Genomic DNA, 21,871 nt, shown 5'->3' on the forward strand with positions numbered 1-21,871 from the left:
CTCCCTCCAGCTGGTTCTCTTTCCCTCATTCTCTCCTCCCTCCAGCTGGTTCTCTTTCCCTCATTCTCTCCTCCCTCCAACAGATTATCTTTCCCTCATTCTCTCCTCCCTCCAGCTGGTTCTCTTTCCCTCATTCTCTCCTCCCTCCAGCTGATTATCTTTCCCTCATTCTCTCCTCCCTCCAGCTGGTTCTCTTTCCCTCATTCTCTCCTCCCTCCAACAGATTATCTTTCCCTCATTCTCTCCTCCCTCCAGCTGGTTCTCTTTCCCTCATTCTCTCCTCCCTCCAGCTGGTTCTCTTTCCCTCATTCTCTCCTCCCTCCAGCTGGTTCTCTTTCCCTCATTCTCTCCTCCCTCCAGCTGGTTCTCTTTCCCTCATTCTCTCCTCCCTCCAGCTGGTTCTCTTTCCCTCATTCTCTCCTCCCTCCAGCTGATTATCTTTCCCTCCTTCTCTCCTCTCTCATTCTCTCCTCCCTCCAGCTGGTTCTCTTTCCCTCATTCTCTCCTCCCTCCAGCTGGTTCTCTTTCCCTCCTTCTCTCCTCTCTCATTCTCTCCTCCCTCCAGCTGGTTCTCTTTCCCTCATTCTCTCCTCCCTCCAGCTGACTATCTTTCCCTCCTTCTCTCCTCTCTCATTCTCTCCTCCCTCCAGCTGGTTCTCTTTCCCTCATTCTCTCCTCCCTCCAGCTGGTTCTCTTTCCCTCATTCTCTCCTCCCTCCAGCTGGTTCTCTTTCCCTCATTCTCTCCTCCCTCCAGCTGGTTCTCTTTCCCTCTCTTTTACCATGTCTTGCAGCCATTTGTCCTGATATGTTGTGCTTGAATGCATGTGACTTGTTTTGGGAATAGATGATGTCAGTAGAGAGAATGGCTGTGTGTTTCTCTATCTGCTTCAGGAGCCTGTGTGTGTATGTGTGCCTGTGTGTGTGTGTATGTATGTGTGCCTGTGTATGTGTGTGTATGTGTGCCTGTGTGTGTGTATGTGTGTGTATGCGTGCCTGTGTGTGTGTATGTGTGTGTGTATGCATGCCTCTGTCTGTCTGTCTGTCTGTCTGTCTGTCTGTCTGTCTGTCTGTCTGTCTGTCTGTCTGTCTGTCTGTCTGTCTGTCTGTCTGTCTGTCTGTCTGTCTGTCTGTCTGTCTGTCTGTCTGTCTGTCTGTCTGTCTGTCTGTCTGTCTGTCTGTGTTTCTGTGTGTGTGTGTGTGTGTGTGTGTGTGTGTGTGTGTGTGTGTGTGTGTGTGTGTGTGTGTGTGTGTGTGTGTGTGTGAGGAGGGATGACACAGAAAGTGGGTTCACCTTCAGATCCAGAGCGCATGCAGCTCAGGACACGCTGCTCACTGTGCTTTGTGGAAAAATACAACCTTTTTCTAACGCCTCCAGACAATGAAATATCTACTTCCCTTGCTAGTAATGTATGACCTCCTCTAAAAATAAATGTGGAATCACAGAGCCGCCGTGGGTTTAAACACACAAAGAGAGTGAGAGAGAGAGAGACAGAGAGAGGGAGAGAGAGACAGAGAGAGAGACACACAGAGGGAGAGAAAGAGAGACAGAGAGAGACAGAGAGAGGGAGAGAGAGACAGAGAGAGAGGGAGAGAGACAAACAGAGAGAGGGAGAGAGAGACAGAGAGAGGGAGAGAAAGACAGAGAGAGGGAGAGAGAGACACAGAGGGAGAGAGACACAGAGAGAGAGAAAAGAGAGAGAGAGAGAGACAGAGAGAGGGAGAGAGAGACAGAGAGAGAGGGAGAGAGACACACAGAGAGAGGGAGAGAGAGACAGAGAGAGGGAGAGAGAGACACAGAGGGAGAGAGACACAGAGAGAGGGAGAGAGAGAGAGAGAGACAGAGAGAGGGAGCGAGAGACGGAGAGAGGGAGAGAGAGACAGAGGGAGAGAGAGACAGAGAGAGAGAGAGAGAGAGACAGAGGGAGAGGAGACAAAGAGAGGGAGAGAGAGACACAGAGGGAGAGAGAGACAGAGAGAGAGAGACACACAGAGAGAGGGAGAGAGAGACAGAGAGAGGGAGAGAGAGACACAGAGGGAGAGAGACACAGAGAGAGGGGGAGAGAGACACAGAGAGAGGGAGAGAGACACAGAGAGAGAGGGAGAGAGACACAGAGAGAGAGGGAGAGAGACACAGAGAGAGAGGGAGAGAGACACACAGAGAGAGGGAGAGAGAGACAGAGAGAAGGAGAGAGAGACACAGAGGGAGAGAGAGACAGAGAGAGAGGGAGAGAGAGACACAGAGAGCGGGAGAGAGAGACACAGAGAGAGGGAGAGAGACAGAGAGAGGGAGAGAGGCAGAGAGAGGGAGAGAGACAGAGAGATACAGAGAGAGAGACAGAGAGAGGTTTAATATTCCCAATACATCAGATATTAATGAGAAGTTAATGAGACACTTCGCAGAAAGACGACCAGTCGAGTCAGGAAGTGTGTAAGCCAGCAGAGAAGAAAAATAGCCATCAATCTTGTGAAGAGGACGAAATGACTTCAGTGATATCAGAGACAATAAGTGGCGAGGCAGGACAGTGAGAGGACATGAATACCACACCCCCTCTCATACACAGGACACCACCATCACTGGGGTGGTCAAGGGTAAGAGGTCAAAACTAGTGTGGCTCAATTGCTGATGATATGGAAGATGAGAAATTGTATCTTCAGTGATGTGTGTCTGGATGTGGGTGTGTTACTGTATACTAGAAAAGCGGGAGAGTGCAGCATTTAAAACATAAATACAGGTGAGAGAGAGAGAGAGAGAGAGAGAGAGAGAGAGAGAGAGAGATGAGGCAGTGAATGAACTGAGAGAGAAAGTATGCAGGGCATTCTACGCCATTAAAAAACAAATTCAAATTGAAATACCGATTCAAATTTGGCTAAAACTAGTTGAATGTGTCATTGAACCAATTGCACTTTATGGCAGCGAGGTGTCGAGTCCACTTGCAAAACAAGATTTCACAAAATGGGACAAACACCCCATTGAAACATTGCATGCAGAGTTCTGTAAGATTCTCCTACATGTCCAGAGGAAAACTACAAACAATGCATACAGGGCAGAATTAGGCCAATATCCACTAATAATAAAAACTCAAAAAAGAGCAATTCAGTTTTGGAAACATCTAAAATACAGTGACCCCCTCTCATATCATTACCAAGACCTGCAATGCCAAGAGCTGAGCAAAGAAAATAGTCCCCTCATCCAGCTGGTCTTGGGGCTGAGTTCACAAACCTGTTCTACTAACACACTGAAGCCCCAGGACCAGAACATCCAATCAATCAGAATAAAACAAATTACAACACAATCAGAACAAAACTGCATTGCTTATTGGGAAACACAAGCACAAGCACAAAGAAAAATGCAGTGCTATCTGGCCCTAAATCGACAGTACACCGTGGCTAACTATTTTATCAGAACCTTAGAAAAACCTTGACAAAGTACAGGCTCAGTGAGCACAGTCTTGCCATTGAGAAGGGTAGACACAGGAAAACCTGGCTCCCTGTAGAGGAAAGGCTGTGCAACCACTGCACAACAGCAGAACCTGAGACAGAGCTGCATTTCCTGACAAAATGTCCAAAATATAAAACAATTAGAGACTGTCATTTCCCCAAATTTGAAACCCTTATTCAAGGTTTCAAAGACCTCTCTGATGAGAGTAGCCTACCCGTCCTGTTGGGGGAGGACGCAGAGAGCTGTGGGTTGGCAGCGCACTACATTGCTGCCTGCCATAAGATGAGGGACAGTGTCTGACAGACCAATCAACCTGCACATGTCCTCTACTGTATGCTTATTGTTATTGTTCAATGTATGGTTATTTTGACCCTTGGTTATTGTTGTTACTGTTGTCCCGTTGACAATTTTGATTCTTATTATTTTCATATTGTAAATATCAAAAGTAAGCTTTGGCAATATGTACATTGTTACGTCATGGCAATAAAGCAAATTTGAATTGAAATTGAGAGAGAGAGAGAGAGAGAGAGAGAGAGAGAGAGAGAGAGAGAGAGAGAGAGAGAGAGAGACTAGCTGACTCCTCACCTGTTGGCTGTACTGGGCGCGGGTTGGGGGAACGTCATAGATATCCTGTGACTGCTGGGAGGGAGGCATGTGTCTGGGAGGGACGTCATACTCATCCTGCTCCGACTTTCCCGTGTCATACACATACACCTGGCCCACCCGCGTCGGCACCACCACCTGACGGAGAGAGAGAGCGAGAGAGGCATGAGGTTAGTGAAATGGTCCGTTATAAGATTTTATCAAATTGATGCATCTTTAAGTCTTATGTAGAGTTGAAGTCAGAAGTTTACATACACCTTAGCCAAATACATTTAAACTCAGTTTTTCACAATTCCTGGCATTCAATCCTAGTAAACATTCCCTGTCTTAGGTCAGTTAGGATAACCACTTTATTTTAAGAATGTGAAATGTCAGAGTAATAGTAGAGAGAATTATTTATTTCAGCTTATATTTCTTTCATCACATTCCCAGTGGGTCAGAAGTTTACATACACTCAATTAGTATTTGGTAGCATTGCCTTTAAATTGTTTTACTTCGGTCAAACATTTCGGGTAGCCTTCCACAAGCTTCCCACAATAAGTCGGGTGAGTTTTGGCCCATTCCTCCTGACAGAGCTGGTGTAACTGAGTCAGGTTTGTAGGCCTCCTTGCTCGCACACACTTTTTCAGTTCTGCCCACAAATTTTCTATGGGATTGAGGTCAGGGCTTTGTGATGGCCACTCCAATACCTTGACTTTGTTGTCCTTAAGCCATTTTGCCACAACTTTGGAAGTATACTTGGGGTCATTGTCCATTTGGAAGACCCATTTGCAACCAAGCTCTTCCTGACTGATGTCTTGAGATGTTGCTTCAATATAGCCACATAATTTTCCTCCCTCATGATGCCATCTATGTTGTGAAGTCCCCCAGTCCCTCCTGCAGCAAATCAATCTTAGTGTCGGTAAACTTCTGACCCACTGGAATTGTGATACAGTGAATTATAAGTGAAATAATCTGTCTGTAAACAATTGTTGGAAACATTACTTGTGTCATGCACAAAGTAGATGTCCTAACCGACTTACTAAAAATATAGTTTGTTAACAAGAAATGTGTGGAGTGGTTGAAAAACTTCCGACTTCAACTGTACTTTATAAAAGACTGTAAAAACACCAGCAAATCAGCTCCAAGTGATTTCAATTTTCTTCTGTTCAAAAGTACTCCCACACATAACAGAGAGATATACGCTGACTGTACAAACAATGGAACACCCCCTTTTGCCCTCAGAACATGCTCCATTAGTCGGGGCATGGACTCTACAAGGTGTTGAAAGCGTTCCACAGGGATGCTGGCCCATGTGGACTCCAATGCTTTCCACAGTTGTGTCAAGTTGACTGGATGACCTTTGGGTGGTGGACCATTCTTGATACACATGGGAATCTGTTGAATGTGAAAAACCCAGCAGTGTTGCAGTTCTTGACACACTCAAACCATTGTGCCTGGCACCTACTATCATACCTCGTTCAAAGGCACTTAAATCTTTTGTCTTGCCTATTTACCCTCTGAATGACACACATACACAATCCACGTCTCAATTGTCTCAAGGCTTAAAAATCCTTCTTTAACCTGTCCCCTCCCCTTCGTCTACACTGATTGAAGTGAATTTAACAAGTGACATCAATAAGGGATCATAGCGTTCACCTGGATTCACCTGGTCAGTCTATGTCATGGAAGGAGCAGGAGTTCCAATTGCATTGAACATTCAGTGTATGTGATCATGTACAAATGTAAGCAAGGTTTGAAATGATTATGTTTTAGTCAAATATTATATCTGTTTGGGCTTCTTGCAGTCAATTTGCAGTCTACTAATTATTTGTAATTATGTTCAGGCCCCCTGACCATCCACTCAATAAAAAATTGTCCCACGGCTGAATCTAGTTGATGATCCCAGCCGTAGATGATAACAGTAGAGAACACATTATATCGACTCAAGACTCAATCTTAATGAAAACCTCCTGACCCACAGTGAGGAGCCAAAACAGCCTGTAACAGAGTCAGGGTCTGGATTAACCCCAGAGGCAGTAAAAACAGAATGGGGGTCTTGGCCGGTCAGCGTGGGAACAACGCCTGTCCTATTGTCTGCCTGTTTACCCACAGTATTATAGTCTCAGTGTTATGTCAACTGTCTGGGCCTGGGAAATGAAAACAGACTGACTGACAACAGCACACTGGCTGCTCTCAATACAGAGACAGTAACTGGAACATAAGTGTCCATCCAAACTAGTAGTCAAATGTAGTATTCAATACATCACAGGATATTGAAAATCAAATCATTAGCACTTCCTATCAGGACCATATCATGTCATGTCATCATCACATAATGTCAGTGCTCCTTGGAAGTCTATCTGAGCTCCTCTGGCTGTGTGTGTGTGTGTGTGTGTGTGTGTGTGTGTGTGTGTGTGTGTCTTTCCCCTCTCCTCTCACTTCCTTTAATCTGGCCCTGCTATCGATCCCCTGCAGGCAAGGGCTATGGAATCACACAGATAAGGAATGTTGTTATCTCTCTCCCAATCAGGGCACTGGGGAAATCTGTGATTATCTACTCCCAGCTACAGATACACTGCTGCTGCTGCATTCACTACTGATGGGAGAGGAAAATAGCAGTCCAATCACACACACACCAGTGCTAATAAACCGTCTGCAACCTCCCGACTACAGTACCAGTCAAAAGTCTGGACACACCTACTCATTCATGGGTTTTTCTTTATTTCGACTATTTTCTACATTGTAGAATAATAGTGAAGACATCAAAACTATGAAATAACCCATATGGAATCATGTAGTAACCAAGAAAGTGTTAAACAAATCAAAATATATGTTACTGTCACGTCCTGGCCAGTATAAGGTTAATTGTTTTTGTAGTTTGGTCAGGACGTGGCAGAGGGTATTTGTTTTATGTGGTTCGGGGTGGTGTGTTTGTGTAAAGGGTGTTTGATTTAGTATTTCCGGGTTTTTGGTTTATGGTCTATGTGTTTGTATTCTATGGTTAGTCTGGTGTGTGTGTTTCTATGTTTGGTTAATTGGGGTTGGGACTCTCAGTTGAAGGCAGGTGTTGTCTATCTGCCTTTGATTGAGAGTCCCATATATTAGGGTGTGTTTGTGTGTGATTTGTGGGTGATTGTTCTGTGCTTAGCCGTGTGCCTAGTCAGACTGTTATTGTCGTGTTATTGTTTTCCTGTGGATGCCTTACTGGAGTCTATTAAAGTATGAGTATTCACAGTCTCGCTGCGCCTTGGTCCTCTTCTCTCCAGTATGACATTTTCAAGGATGAGTACAACTTATTTTGTGACAGAATCACCCACCACTCAAGGACCAAGCAGCAGAAGAAGGAGCAGAGGGACTTCGAGTTGGACTGGCGGGAGAAATGGACCTGGGAGGAAGTTCTGGACGGGGCCGGACCTTGGCACCAGGCTGGGGATTATCGCCGCCCGCAGTGGGAAATTGAGGCAGCCAAGGCAGAGAGGCGGTGGTACGAGGCCAAGTACGCGCTGAAGGAGAAGCACGAGAGGCACCCCCAAGAAAATGTTTTGGGGGGCACACGGGTAGTTTGGCTAGGCGTAAGAAGAGCCGGAAGCCAGCTACCCGTGGTTATATGGAGGAGCGTATGGGGTGGAGAGCGCTATGTTTCGCTGAGGAGCGCACTATCTCACCCATACGCACGCACAGTCCGGTGCGCGTTATTCCAGCCCCTCGCAGGTGCCGTGCTAGAGCGGGCATCCAGCCTGGTAGGAGGATGCCTGCGCAGCGCATCTGGTCGCCGGTACGCCTCCGAGGACCAGGCTACCCAACTCCCGCTCTACGCACGGCTACCATCAGGCCCCTGCACAGCCCAGTCTGCCCTGTACGAGCACCCCGCTCGTACAGGGCTACTAGTTCCATCCAGCCAAGACGGGTTGTGCAGGAGGTAAGATCGAGACCGACTGTGCGCCTCCATAGCCGTGGGTTTCCAGCTCCTGTCTCTCGTGCGGACCCGGAAGTTCGTCAACCCAGTCCGACTCGTCCTGTTCCCGCTCCCCGCACTAGCCTGGAGGTGCGTGTTCATAATCTGGTAAGCCCAGTACCAGCACCACGCACCAGGCTACAAGTGCGTAAACCCAGCCACGCCAGTCAACAGTCGTCATCAGAGCTGCCCGCCAGTCAACAGTCGTCATCAGAGCTGCCCGCCAGTCAACAGTCGTCGTCAGAGCTGCCCGCCAGTCAACAGTCGTCGTCAGAGCTGCCCGCCAGTCAACAGTCGTCGTCAGAGCTGCCCGCCAGTCAACAGTCGTCGTCAGAGCTGCCCGCCAGTCAACAGTCGTCGTCAGAGCTGCCCGCCAGTCAACAGTCGTCGTCAGAGCTGCCCGCCAGTCAACAGTCGTCGTCAGAGCTGCCCGCCAGTCAACAGTCGTCGTCAGAGCTGCCCGCCAGTCAACAGTCGTCGTCAGAGCTGCCCGCCAGTCAACAGTCGTCAGAGGCCAGAGCTGCCCGCCAGTCAACAGTCGGAGTGGCCAGAGCTGCGCCGACCAGTCGACAGTGGTCAGAGCTGCCCGCCGTCAACAGTGCCGGAGAGGTCAGACTGCGCTGAACTGCCGGAGTGGCCAGACTGCGCTGAACTGCCGGAGTGGCCAGACTGCCCAGACTGTCCCGAACTGCCAGACTGCCCAGACTGTCCCGAACTGCCAGACTGTCCCGAACTGCCAGACTGCCCAGACTGTCCCGAACTGCCAGACTGACCCGAACTGCCAGAGTGGTCCGACTGCCCCCTCGGCGATGCCAGAGTGGTCCGACTGCCCCTCGGCGATGCCAGAGTGGCCCGACTGCCCCTCGCGATGCCAGAGTGGCCCGACAGCCTGGAACGGCCGGAACCAGAGCCACCTCCAGAAATAGGTGGGTTGGGGAGGGGGGGTGTAGCACAGTGCCGTCGTTGACGGCAGCCACCATCCCTTCCCTCCCTTTAGAAAAGGGGAATTTTTTTTGGTGTTGCTTGGGGTTATTTTTTGTTAAGGTGCTTCTGGGGTAGCACCTTTAAGGGGGGGGTACTGTCACGTCCTGGCCAGTATAAGGTTAATTGTTTTTGTAGTTTGGTCAGGACGTGGCAGAGGGTATTTGTTTTATGTGGTTCGGGGTGGTGTGTTTGTGTAAAGGGTGTTTTGATTTAGTATTTCCGGGTTTTTGGTTGATGGTCTATGTGTTTGTATTCTATGGTTAGTCAGGTGTGTGTGTTTCTATGTTTGGTTAATTGGGGTTGGGACTCTCAGTTGAAGGCAGGTGTTGTCTATCTGCCTTTGATTGAGAGTCCCATATATTAGGGTGTGTTTGTGTGATTTGTGGGTGATTGTTCTGTGCTTAGCCGTGTGCCTAGTCAGACTGTTATTGTTTTCCTGTGGATGCCTTACTGGAGTCTATTAAAGTATGAGTATTCACAGTCTCGCTGCGCCTTGGTCCTCTTCTCTCCAGTACGACATTTTCAAGGATGAGTACAACTTATTTTGTGACAGTTACATTTAAAATTCTTCAAAGTAGACACCATTTGCCTTGATGACAGCTTTGCACACTCTTGGCATTCTCTCAACCAGCTTCATGAGGTAGTCACCTGGAATGCATTTCAATTAACAGGTGTGCCTTGTTAATATGTGGAATTCCTTTCCTTAATGCGTTTGAGCCAATCAACTGTGTTGTGACAAGGTAGGGGTTGTATACAGAAGATGGCCCTATTTGGTAAAAGACCAAGTCCACATTATGGTAAGAACAGCTCAAATAAACAAAGAGAAATTACAGTCCATCATTACTTTAAGACATGAAGGTCAGTCAATCCGGCACTTTTCAAGAACTTTGATAGTTTCTTCAAGTGCAGTCGCAAAAACCATCAAGCGATATGATGAAACTGGCTCTCATGAGGTCCGCCACAGGAAAGGAAGACCCAGAGTTACCTCTGCTACAGAGGGTAAGGTCATTAGAGTTACCAGTCTCAGAAATTGCAGCCCAAATAAATGCTTCACAGAGTTCAAGTAACAGACACATCTCAACATCACTGTTCAGAGTAGCCTGCATGGCCTTAATGGCCGAATTGCTGCAAAGAAACGACTATTAAAGGACAATAAGAAGAAGAGACTTACTTGGGCCAAGAAACACGAGCAATAGACATTAGACCGGTGGAAATCTGTCCTTTGGTCTGATGAGTCCAAATTTGAGATTTTTGGTTACAACCGCCATGTCTTTGTGAGACGCAGAGTAGGTGAACATGTGTGGTTCCCACCATGAAGCATGGAGGAGGAGGTGTGATGGTGTAGGGGTGCTTTGCTGGTGATACTGTCGGTTATTTGTTTAGAATTCAAGGCACACTTAACCAGCACGGCTACCACAGCATTCCTAATGCAATACGCCATCCCATCTGGTTTGCGCTTAGTGGGACTATCATTTGTTTTTCAACTGGACAATGACCCAACACAACTCCAGGCTGTGTAAGGGCTATTTGACCAATAAGGAGAGGGATGGAGTGCTGCATCAGATGCCCTGGCCTCCACAATCACCCGACCTCAACCCAATTGAGATGGTTTGGGATGAGTTGGACTGCAGAGTGAAGGAAAAGCAGCCAACAAGTGCTCAGCATATGTGGAAACTCCTTCAAGACTGTTGGAAAAGCATTCCAGGTGATGCTGGTTGAGAGAATGCCAAGAAAAAACCCTTGAATGAGTAGGTGTGCCCAAACATTTGACTAGTACTGTATATGTGATAAATATAGAAAATGCACTGTACTGTTCTCTGTTTAGTGTCATTTTTGCCTCAGTGGATCGGCGTTAGTGTTTTCTGCCCAAATTCCCCAAAATATTTGGCGATTGGCGTGTATTTGGCACACGTACAGCTAGGCCTACGCACTAATGGCAGAGAAAAAAGATGACAGAAAAACTTCATGTAGCCTATAGATATGAATTGCCAAAAAATTATACATGTACGGATTTTTTCATGCATTGTTTTCTCTTAATTCAATCCGCCCGCCACCCACCCGCCCTTCATCCACACAATATTTCATGACCCTAATCCCGCCCACCCAGCGAGGTTATGAGTAAACACACACACGAGCGCAGTCAATCCCATTTCCCAAAAAACTGAAAGGATCCCTGTTCCTTTCCTCTGGAGCCTAGGCTACAGTGAGGGTGTGTGGTTCTGGTCGTGTCTGCTAGCCTGTCTCTTCAGTGCCAGACAAGGTCAAAACCAAACATGAAGAAGCAAGCTGAGGAGATCTCTAGACGTCACTAAAGCAGCCATGCCTAGCTCACTACGGGTTTCAGAGGCGATAACTTCACAGAGTTCTGACAGGTTCCCCTGGTCCCATCCCCCCTTCTCTCTAGCTGATCCCCTCACTGCCAAACACCCCACACCCCCTCTGGACACCCCAGTGAGGAACGAGGGGAGGGACTGCTCCCTATAGGGCGTCACTATCTCAGCCTGGCCGACAAAGGAAGCATTGGAGTCCATGCCGATGCATGTTAGTGTTCAGCTGATGGGGACCAGGATCAAAGGGTCGTGATTAGCATGACACAGTGACAGAGGAAGTGGATCTCTCCAGTGACTGATAGACACTGGATTAGATACAGCCAAGCCACAATCCATACAAAATAATGGAATGACATAGGGCATGGGCAAAGAAGCCCTAAAAAACACTATACTATACAATACAAAAACCTCACTGATACTAACTATACAGACTTGGATAAACTTGGATTAGCTAACACAATGTGACATTGGAACACAGGAGTGATGGTTGCTGATAATGGGCCTCTGTACGCCTATGTAGATATTCCATAAAAAATCTGCCGTTTCCAGCTACAATAGTCATTTACAACATTAACAATGTCTACACTGTATTTCTGATCAATTTTATGTTATTTTAATGGACAAAGAAATGTGCTTTTCTTTCAAAAACAAGGACATTTCTAAGTGACCCCAAACTTTTGAATGGTAGTGTATATTTGTAGCAACTTGTGCAATATGTTATGAGAAAAAGAAAATCACGTTCTTCATTTCACCTGCCATATCATTTTTCATTATGAAGCTTAAGATTTGTCCCCAGTCACATGAAATCAAATCAAATTGTATTTGTCACATGCACCGAATACACACAATTGTAGACCTTACCATGAAATGCTTACTACGGAGAGCGTTATCACACGTCCGGAACAGCTGATGCTCTCATGCATGCTTCAGTGTTGCTTGCCTCGAAGCGAGCATAAAAGGCATTTAGCTCATCTGGTAGGCTCGCGTCACTGGGCAGCTCGCGGTTGGATTTCCCTTTGTAGTCCGTAATAGTTTGCAAGCCCTGCCACATCCGACGAGCGTCAGAGCCGGTGTAGTAGGATTCAATCTTAGTCCTGTATTGACGGTTTGCCTGTTTGATGGTTCGTCTGAGGGCATAGCGGGATTTCTTATAAGCGTCCGGATTAGTGGCCCGCTCCTTGAAAGCTGCAGCTCTAGCTTTTAGCTCGGTGCGGATGTTGCCTGTAATCCATGGCTTCTGGTTGGGATATGTACGCAAAGTCACTGTGGGGACGACGTCATCGATGTACTTATTGATGAAGCCTGTGACTGAGGTGATATATTCCTCAATGCCATTGGATGAATCTTGGAACATATTCCAGTCTGTGCTAGAAAAACAGTCCTGTAGTGTAGCATCCGCGTCATCTGACCACTTCCCTATTGAGCGAGTCACTGGTAGTTTGTCACACAACACAATATGTCTCAAGTTGAGGGAGAGTGCAATTGCCACACTGACTGCAGGAATGTCCACTTGGGCTATTGCCAGAGAATTTAATGTTCATTTCTCTACCATAAGCAACCTCCAGCGTTGTTTTAGAGAATTTGGCAGTACATTCCCCCGGCCTCACCCCGCAGACAAAAGTTTACATACAGAAGTTTACATACACTAAGTTGACTGTGTCTTTAAACAGCTTCTGATAGGCTAATTGACATAATTTGAGTCAATTGGAGGTGTATCTGTGGATGTATTTCAAGGCCTACTTTCCAACTCAGTGTCTCTTTGCTTAACATCATGGGAAAATCAAAAGAAATCAGCCAAGACCTCAGAAAAAAAATGGTAGACCTCTACAAGTCTGGTTCATCCTTGGGAGCAATTTCCAAACGCCTGAAGGTACCACGTGCAACTGTACAAACAATAGTAAGCAAGGATAAACACCATGTGATCACACAGCCGTCATACCGCTCAGGGAGGAGACGCGTTCTGTCTCCTAGAGATGAACGTACTTTGGTGCAAAAAGTGCAAATCAATCCCAGAACAACAGTAAAGGACCTTGTGAAGATGCTGGACGAAACAGGCACAAAAGTATCTATATCCACAGTAAAATGAGTCCTATATCGACATAACCTGAAAGGCCACTCAGCAATGAAGAAGCCACTGTTCCCAAACCACCATAAAAAAGCCAGACTACTGTTTGCAACTGCACATGGGGAAAAATATCGTACTTTTTGGAGAAATGTCCTCTGGTCTAAAATAGAACTGTTTGGCCATAATGACCATCGTTATGTTTGGAGAAAAAAGGGGGAGGCTTGCAAGCTGAAGAACACCATCCCAACCGTGAAGGACAGGGGTGGCAGCATCATGTTGTGGGGGTGCTTTGCTGCAGGAGGGTCTGGTGCACTTCACAAAATAGATGGCATCATGAGCAAGGAAAATTATGTGGATATATTGAAGCAACATCTCAAGACATCAGTCAGGAAGTTAAAGCTTGGTCGCAAATAGGTCTTCCAAATGGACAATGACCCCAAGCATACTTCCAAAGTTGTGGCAAAATGGCTTAAGGACAACAAAGTCAAGGTATTGTAGTGGCCATCACAAAGCTCTGACCTCAATCCTATAGAAAATTTGTGGGCAGAACTGAAAAAGTGTGTGCGAGCAAGGAGGCCTACAAAACCTGACTCAGTTACACCAGCTCTGTCAGGAGGAATGGGCCATAATTCACCCAACTTATTGTGGGAAGATTGTGGAAGGCTACCTGAAATATTTGACCCAAGTTAAACAATGTAAGGGCAATGCTACCATATACTAATTGAGTGTATGTAAACTTCTGACCAACTGGGAATAAATCTAAAATCTAATAAAGCTGAAATAAATAATTCGCTCTGCTATTATTCTGACATTTCACATTCTTAAAATAAAGTGGTGATCCTAACTGATCTAAGACAGGGAATTTTTACTGGGATTAAATGTCAGGAATTGTGAAAAACTGAGTTTAAATGTATTTGGCTAAGGTGTATGTAAACTCCCGACTTCAACTGTAAACACTTGCATACACAAATTGCACGCACCCTCATGCACCAGCCTTTACTGTTCATTCTGCTCCCCTTCTCTGGCTCTACTTTGTGGAGGTTATCTCAGTAGCCTGCTTGACTGGTATTTAAGAAACCAATCACATTATTTGCTAATGAAACGCCACAACTCTCCCGGATCCTCTAATAATATTTGCTCTCCCAGTCAGGCTGCCTGCCACTTGAAAGGTGACAGCCCAGCTAAACGGGTAATTAAGCCATTGCCCATTAAATAAATCTGACAATCTGCCTCTGTTAATATGTCTCATCCCTGTGTCCTGTCTGTATCCTTCCTCCATCTCCTCCCCTACAGCTTCCCTTAGTTCCCCATTCATTCAGAACCAGTGACTAAAGAAATAGAGTAGATGTCCTTAGATTCATATTTGAATCTCTCCATACAGCAAACTCCCTCCCTCCCTCTCCCTCCTCCTCCCCCCTTTTTATTCTCCTCCTTTCCCTGCCTTCAATTCCTAGTCTCTCCAGACAACCCATTCTCCACAGAGCTAACCAGCATCACACAAGTTTAAAGAACACAGCAGGTGTTTCATCTAACACATCCTAGGACAATATCGCACAGCCTCCTCTGCAGCCTTCTCTAACACAAAACACTCATTCTCCTCTCATACTGAGATATAGATCAGATCATAACATGTACTGTAGGCTCCCCTTGAGCTAAAGAACACCTACCTTTTACAACAACATAATAACAACATACCCGATCCTTTGTGCTAGACGGGTGATGGGATGGAATATGCAAGCACTACTGACAACATGTCATTCTGAGTTTATTCATAATTATTATTCTTGACTTGTGTATTGTCTGGCATGTTGTTCTGGTTCAGATGAATGTAAACAGACTACAGAAATATGGATCACACATACCATCATGTTCCTGGGCGCGTCACACTACTATTGACAGCAGTAAGTGAGAGTCAGATATCTATCACTTAACCTGGCTCTTATCGACAGATCCTCCATAAGCTATTAAAGAGATTAGAGGGCAACATTATTGGTTTTTGGTCATTGATCACATGGTAACGAGCCAGCCCTATCAATGCCCTCCTCAGCTGGCCCTTAACCTCCTCTACGTTAATGGGGGATCCCTCTGAGGCCATGAACTGCATAACTAATGGTGATCAATAGTGTGAATTATCAATGAGGAAGGTGTTGGAGAGGGGAGGGCACGGGGGCACATATGGGCTTTGGCTCTTAGCCAAGTCCTCATCAATAGTGTTGAAAGGCTTCTGTCAATGGGAGTGGGGGGGCAACACCCAGCAGCCAGCTGTCACAACATTCTATCAGGTCATAATAATGATGTCACTAAAAGACGAGGAGCCATTGAGGTTGTGGAACAATGGGGAGCGGTGACGCTCTGACCTGAGCCCTCACTGCTTTACTGGGCTGGCAGCTGGCCATGAGGTCTGTCTGTTGGAACAGAGGTCACCCCGAGGAGAGAAACAGATTGTAGACCCCCCCACCACCCACAGTCCACTGACCCCTAACCCAGATGACACCATGTCTGTCTGTTCAGATCGTTTCAGAACACAAGGGTTTTTTCCAGTCCACCTGCAATAGGCAAGACAAATAAAACTTCTGCTGAGCCTTGTGAAGTGGTCTTTCAAGTGAACAAAGGTCAGAGTACTAAGATTAATATTCCACGTTGGATGTCACGTTTTAAAATGAAAGTGCTCACATGTTTTAAAATGAAACTGCTCATGTTTGAACATTTAACTCAGAGTTTTATGGCTTCTTTAATACCCATACCATAAGAACTTTTTGATGCTAATAAACGCCATTTAGCAGACACTTTTTTCCAAAGTGACTTACAGGACCCTGAAGTTACAAGCACCATGCTCTAACAACTGAGCTACAAATGACCACATTTAAACACCTACAGTACATTCACACACCTTAGATAAGGTGTTACCAATAACCTAATAATCATCATTTCATACCTATGATTAGGTGAATTCAATGAGATGTAGGTTTTGATAGAAAATGCAGTCTGAATATACTGCTGTGTGTTTGTTACTCCCAGAGGAAGCCCATTTCAGTTCACATGCAGCGTGAGAGTGTTGTAAAGTTAACACAGTGCCCTGACCAGACCATGAATAACAAAGCTCTGAGTGCTATTGCACAAAAAGGGTCAAAGTCCAAATGCTGAGGGGAGTTGAAGTAACTTCACACATCTTTTTTCTTCATGAGGATTAGGTGGCCGACCTTGCAGGAAAATTCCTCCACAGACCCCCCCCCCCATCTCAGCCTGATGGGAGGCCATCTGTGGCACAAGCTGTGAACATTCCTTTTTTTGTAGAGGGGGATAGAGGGATGTGTAGGAGGGACGGGGGGCACTCTGTGTCCTGCTGGCATGGAGGAATCATTCAGTTGTTCAGCAGATGATGACATTCCCTCCAAGCCTCTCTTTTCAATGTTATTGTCCTCATCTTTTCTCATACATGGCTGAGGGACTTGGGAGTGGAGCCCCTGCCTCACAGCTGCACAGGTTACAGGCATGATCAGCTGTGATGTCAGCTCCCGTCCCAGCGCAGCACAGGGCATGGCAGGCTGCAGCTGTGTCATGGCAACCCAGCTCCCGGGTCCTCAGCTGGAGTGTGATGTGGCTGCCAGAGAAGAGAGAACTCATCTGCATCACCGCCCACTCCAAGATGGCGGAGAGAGAGAGAGGGAGGCAATGTGGCTTGGACACGGTACAGGTCAGACACAGAGCACAGATTACAGGACAGAGGAAAGGTCAAATAAGGGTCAATCGAAGCAGTCCAAAAGGTAGTCATTTTATCCTATATGTACACGGTAAACTGCACATTTATAAATGAATTAGACAAGGTTCCAACAGACCACGTCAGCTAGATATAGTAGTGGCATAGGCTTTCAATTCTGAGCATGCTCTTAAATAAGGTTTTAATCCTCCCTCAGACATAGGATTGTTTAACCTAACATTTTCAAAGCAGCTGGTGTGTGACCCAGATGAGAGCTGATATCCCTCTCAGCAGCAGCAGCAGCAGCAGCAGCAGCAGCAGTAAATGGGAGCAGAGAAGTAAAGCCTGGCTGTAGCGGAGTCAGTGTGGGGGGTTGAGACGCTGACGCAGGGTGGTAGATTTACAGCCCCATATCCCTGGTTCCCTGGTCCAGGCTGCAGGATTAATCAGAGCCTAATTAACTGCATTTGTGTCGGAGCTCTCCGACATGTGGCATGCCCCGGGCCAGTGTGGTTCAGCCTGGTGAGCCTGGCAGGACTGGGGTACAGTACTCCTGGAGACAGGGAGCCCCCAACCACTAATCTGCAAAGACCCCCTCAACAGCCCCACAGGCCTGGGATGCATGCCACACATAGCTGCCATGACTGGGCAGGGCGCGAGTGGCTGGGAGCACCACTCTCTACTCCTCTCTCTGCAACTCTCTCTTTCTGTGTGTTTATCTACAGTCCCCACATAAAACACCACAATCTTTCTTCACCATCTCCTGGCAACACAACACTTAGGTCTGTCTCTGCTCTCTCCAACCTATTCATTCGAATGGACGTGACTGCGTTACCGTGGAAACGCAGTGAGAGGGTATCTGTCACAGGACAGGTCAGAGGAGAACAGGAAAAGCCTTCAATATCTATCTATTCATCTCTACTTTCTATGATTACATAGAGAGATAGTCAAGTGGGAATAGAAATGCTTGTATGTTGTTTGCATCTACTGTATGTTGTTAGCCTAACAATGAGCAGTTGTAAGCATTTCATTGTTAGTCTACACCTGTTTACGAAGCATGTGACAAATAAGACTTGATTTGTTAGGCTATGTTTTTAACATGAATGACATTAGAACATAGCCCAAAGTAGCATTTGGTCCCTATTATTTCAAGCTTCATGTATTTCCTGTCTCCTTAATGGTTAGTCCATTTTATCCCTGACCCTACTGAGAGGACCGTGAAAACATCAAAGAGCCAGCCCCTACTGAAGCCGAGACCACTGGGTTTACTACTCACTAATAGGTCCAAGCTCACACACCACACACACACCCACCCACACACACTCACAAACAAACACCCATACATGGACACAATCACACACACATCCTCACACTAATGACTCTCCTCGGAAGTCAGGAGTGTGTGTTGAGTTGACAGAGGAGATGCAGTGTGTGTGTGTGTGTGTGAGGACACGCTGAACCCTGTGTCCCTCCACTCCGACCTGGCCTCTCTCCAGTTTGCCTCTCCCAGCCCAGAACAAAGAGGCTCTGGTTCCTGTGAAATATCATCCCTTTGATGAGGGCCACTGGATAACACAGAGGCTTGTGGGGACCTGTTGTTTATGCTGAGGGCAGATCCATGTCCCCGTGTCCCTCGTTACCCCCCTATCGACTCCCCCCCATCCCGCCCCTCTATCTGATGTAGGCTTTGTGGGGAGGTGATAACAGGACCAGGGCTGGAATTGTACATGAGAGCCCAAAAAGGCCCCACCCGCGCTCCACTGCTCAGGGCACTGTGTCCCCTCTAATTCCCTCTGCACTCTCTCACTCAACCCTTCCCTCCTTCTCCCTCTTTTCTCCCTTTCTCTCCCCCTTTCTCTACACTATCAGAGCAGAAAATGAGTCCACAGCAGGTAATGGAGGAGAGACCTGGCAGGCAAGAAACAAGGCTTTTAAAAACACACACACACACACACACACACACACACACACACACACACACACACACACACACACACACACACACACACACACACACACACACACACACACACACACACACACACACACAGACCTCACTCAGACTGCATCACATCTACAGAGGCAGTGTGTGTGACTCACATATAGATTCACCTGGGTCCGCAGTGAGAGGCTATACAGTAGAGATCCCTCAGTGCTACTGACCAATGAGCCCACAGTCAGTGGTGGAAAAAGTACTCAATTATTGTCATACTTGAGTAAAAATAAAGATACCTTAAAAGAAAATGACTCAAGTAAAAGTGAAAGTCACCCAGTAAAATACTATTTGAGTAAAAGTGTAAAAGTATTTGGTTTTAAATATACTTAAGTATCAAAAGTAAATGGAATCACTAAAATGTACTCAAGTATCAAAAGTAAATCTATAAATCATTTCAACTTCCTTATATTAACCAAACCAGACGGCACCATTTTCTTGTTTTTATTTATTTACTGAAAGCCAGGGTCACACTCCAACATTCAGACATAATTTACAAACGAAGCATGTGTGTTTAGTGAGTCCACCAGATCAGAGACAGTAGGGAGACCAGGGATGTTCTGTTGATAAGTGTGTGGACCATTTTCCTGTCAAAATGTATGAATGTAGTGAAGAAAAAGTTAAAAGTTGCCAAAAAATATAAAAAGTAAAATACAGATACACCAAAAAACAACTTAAGTAGTACTTTAAAGTATTTTTACTTCGGTACTTTACACCAGTTCCCACAGTAAGAACCACTGTGAGGTGGCAGCCAGATGGACATCCTCTATCTCCTTCGTCCCTGGGTACCGGCCTGTACACACAGCTCACCAGTCCTCAACTCACGCTCACGCACCAACACCCTTCACAGAGAAATGCCTGACCAGACACCATCCATGAGAGGTTACCACATACCTACACAGTTCCCTTTGGTGATGCCATGGACTAGAAGAGTGAACTCTGTTCCTATAAAGACTAACCTAACCACTTCAGTACTTCGCTGTCCCAAACCAAACACACTTCAAGTTGGGCTTCTAAAGCTTGGGCTCAATTGAAGGCCATAACTGAGGACGGGCAGAGCAATTAAAGCTGCATGCCAGCATTGAGTCATTACTATACTAGCACTACTGTTAGTGCTGAAGCATGGGCTCAGGCTGAGGAGGACTGACTGGAGCTCCAACCACAGCTACCTGACCCTCCCAGTGTTCTCTTCCCAGAGCACAGCCCAGAACAGCTGGGCAGGGACGCTCACATCTGGAGCCTCTATTTATACACTGTCACAGTCACACAGTCCCAGTGCCACAACATTCTGAGAACCTATTCTGAATGCATGGTGGAGCACCGTGCAGAGATGCTTATGGAGTCACTCAGCTCCAGCTCTACATTACATTGCAGTGGAAAGGCCTGGGGAGCAGGGAGTCTAACGACTGTCACTGTCATTCTGCCTCTGAACAAGGCAGTTAACCCACTGTTCCTAGGCCGTCATTGAAAATAAGAATTGGTTCTTACCTGACTTGCCTAGTTAAATAAAGGTAAAATAAAAAATAAAAATAGAAATTAAGCAGCGTGGGGCAAGGCCTCCCTCCCTCCTCCCTCCTCCCTCCCTCCCTCCCTCCCTCCCTCCCTCCCTCCCTCCCTCCCTCCCTCCCTCCCTCCCTCTCTCTGCTCGGGCATGTGCAGTGATGTGGCCCGAATCAAAGAGCCCCTTTTAGAAGGGCACTCAATGCCTACCAATTAGGCCCAGAGATACCCTTTTAATCTACGGAGACATTAACCCCAGAGTGCCGCAGAGCACTGGCTACATTCACACAATCAGACAGGAACGCTTGCTTCGTTAGGAGGATGAGGGAGGGTGTGGGAGGAGGAGAGATATAGAACGGGAGTGAAGAAAGAAAGGAAAGAGACTCCTAAAAAGAATTGGGATTGTGATAGAGTGTGTGGCAGAGAAGAGAAGAGATCCTCTGGCATCCAGGCTGAGACGAAGCGAAGCTACAGAGGCAGTGTGGGAGTGAGGCACAGAGAGAGGCAGTGTGGGAGTGAGGCACAGAGAGAGGCAGTGTGGGAGTGAGGCACAGAGAGAGGCAGTGTGGGAGTGAGGGTGTGGGAGTGAGGCACAGAGAGAGGCAGTGTGGGAGTGAGGCACAGAGAGAGGCAGTGTGGGAGTGAGGCACAGAGAGAGGCAGGGCACATAGAAACGTGTGGGTTACAGCTAAAGAAGGCCACAAAATTACAAGCCCACGAGGCAATAACGGGAATACAAAGCACCCATCTCATCTCTATGGATGAGCACACTTCCAAACTCCGGACTGACAGCTGCACTGCTTTTAGACTGATGCTCCAGTCTGCGGAAGAGTGCCTCCTCGCTGTGAACATCCTCACATTCACTCTCTCTTTCAATTCAATTCTCCCTCTCCCTCTCACACACACACACGTGTGCCTGCGTGTTCACTTATATATGTGGGTGCTCACACGTACACCTAAGACCATATTTAGTATATTTATGTGCTAGATGGGTGAAGAGATAATGTCCCAGTGCTCAGTCAGAGTTACACCTACAGGCAGCAATTACACCTACAGGCAGCAATTACACCTACAGGCAGCAGTTACACCTACAGACAGCAGTTACACCTACAGGCAGCAGTTACACCTACAGACAGCAGATACACCTACAGGCAGCAGATACACCTACAGGCAGCAGTTACACCGACAGGCAGCAGTTACACCTACAGGCAGCAGTTACACCTACAGGCAGCAGTTACACATACAGACAGTAGATACACCTACAGACAGCAGTTACACCTACAGGCAGCAGTTACACCTACAGACAGCAGATACACCTACAG

At 46.8% G+C, this 21,871-nt stretch overlaps 1 protein-coding gene across 4 annotated transcripts in view; it reads right to left on the reverse strand.

Annotated features, from left to right (window-relative positions):
* The window catches only part of LOC106560839 (breast cancer anti-estrogen resistance protein 1), a 134,188-nt gene that overhangs the window by 8,857 nt on the left and 103,460 nt on the right, over nt 1-21,871 (reverse strand). For all 4 annotated transcript variants that reach the window (XM_014124199.2, XM_014124197.2, XM_014124196.2 and 1 more), the window contains one exon: nt 4,026-4,181. In XM_014124199.2, the coding sequence (XP_013979674.1) occupies nt 4,026-4,181 (156 nt within the window). The remainder of the gene's footprint in view (nt 1-4,025; nt 4,182-21,871) is intronic.

Source organism: Salmo salar, chromosome ssa10 (genome assembly GCF_905237065.1).
Source record: "Salmo salar chromosome ssa10, Ssal_v3.1, whole genome shotgun sequence".
NCBI classification, from domain to species: Eukaryota; Metazoa; Chordata; class Actinopteri; order Salmoniformes; family Salmonidae; genus Salmo; species Salmo salar.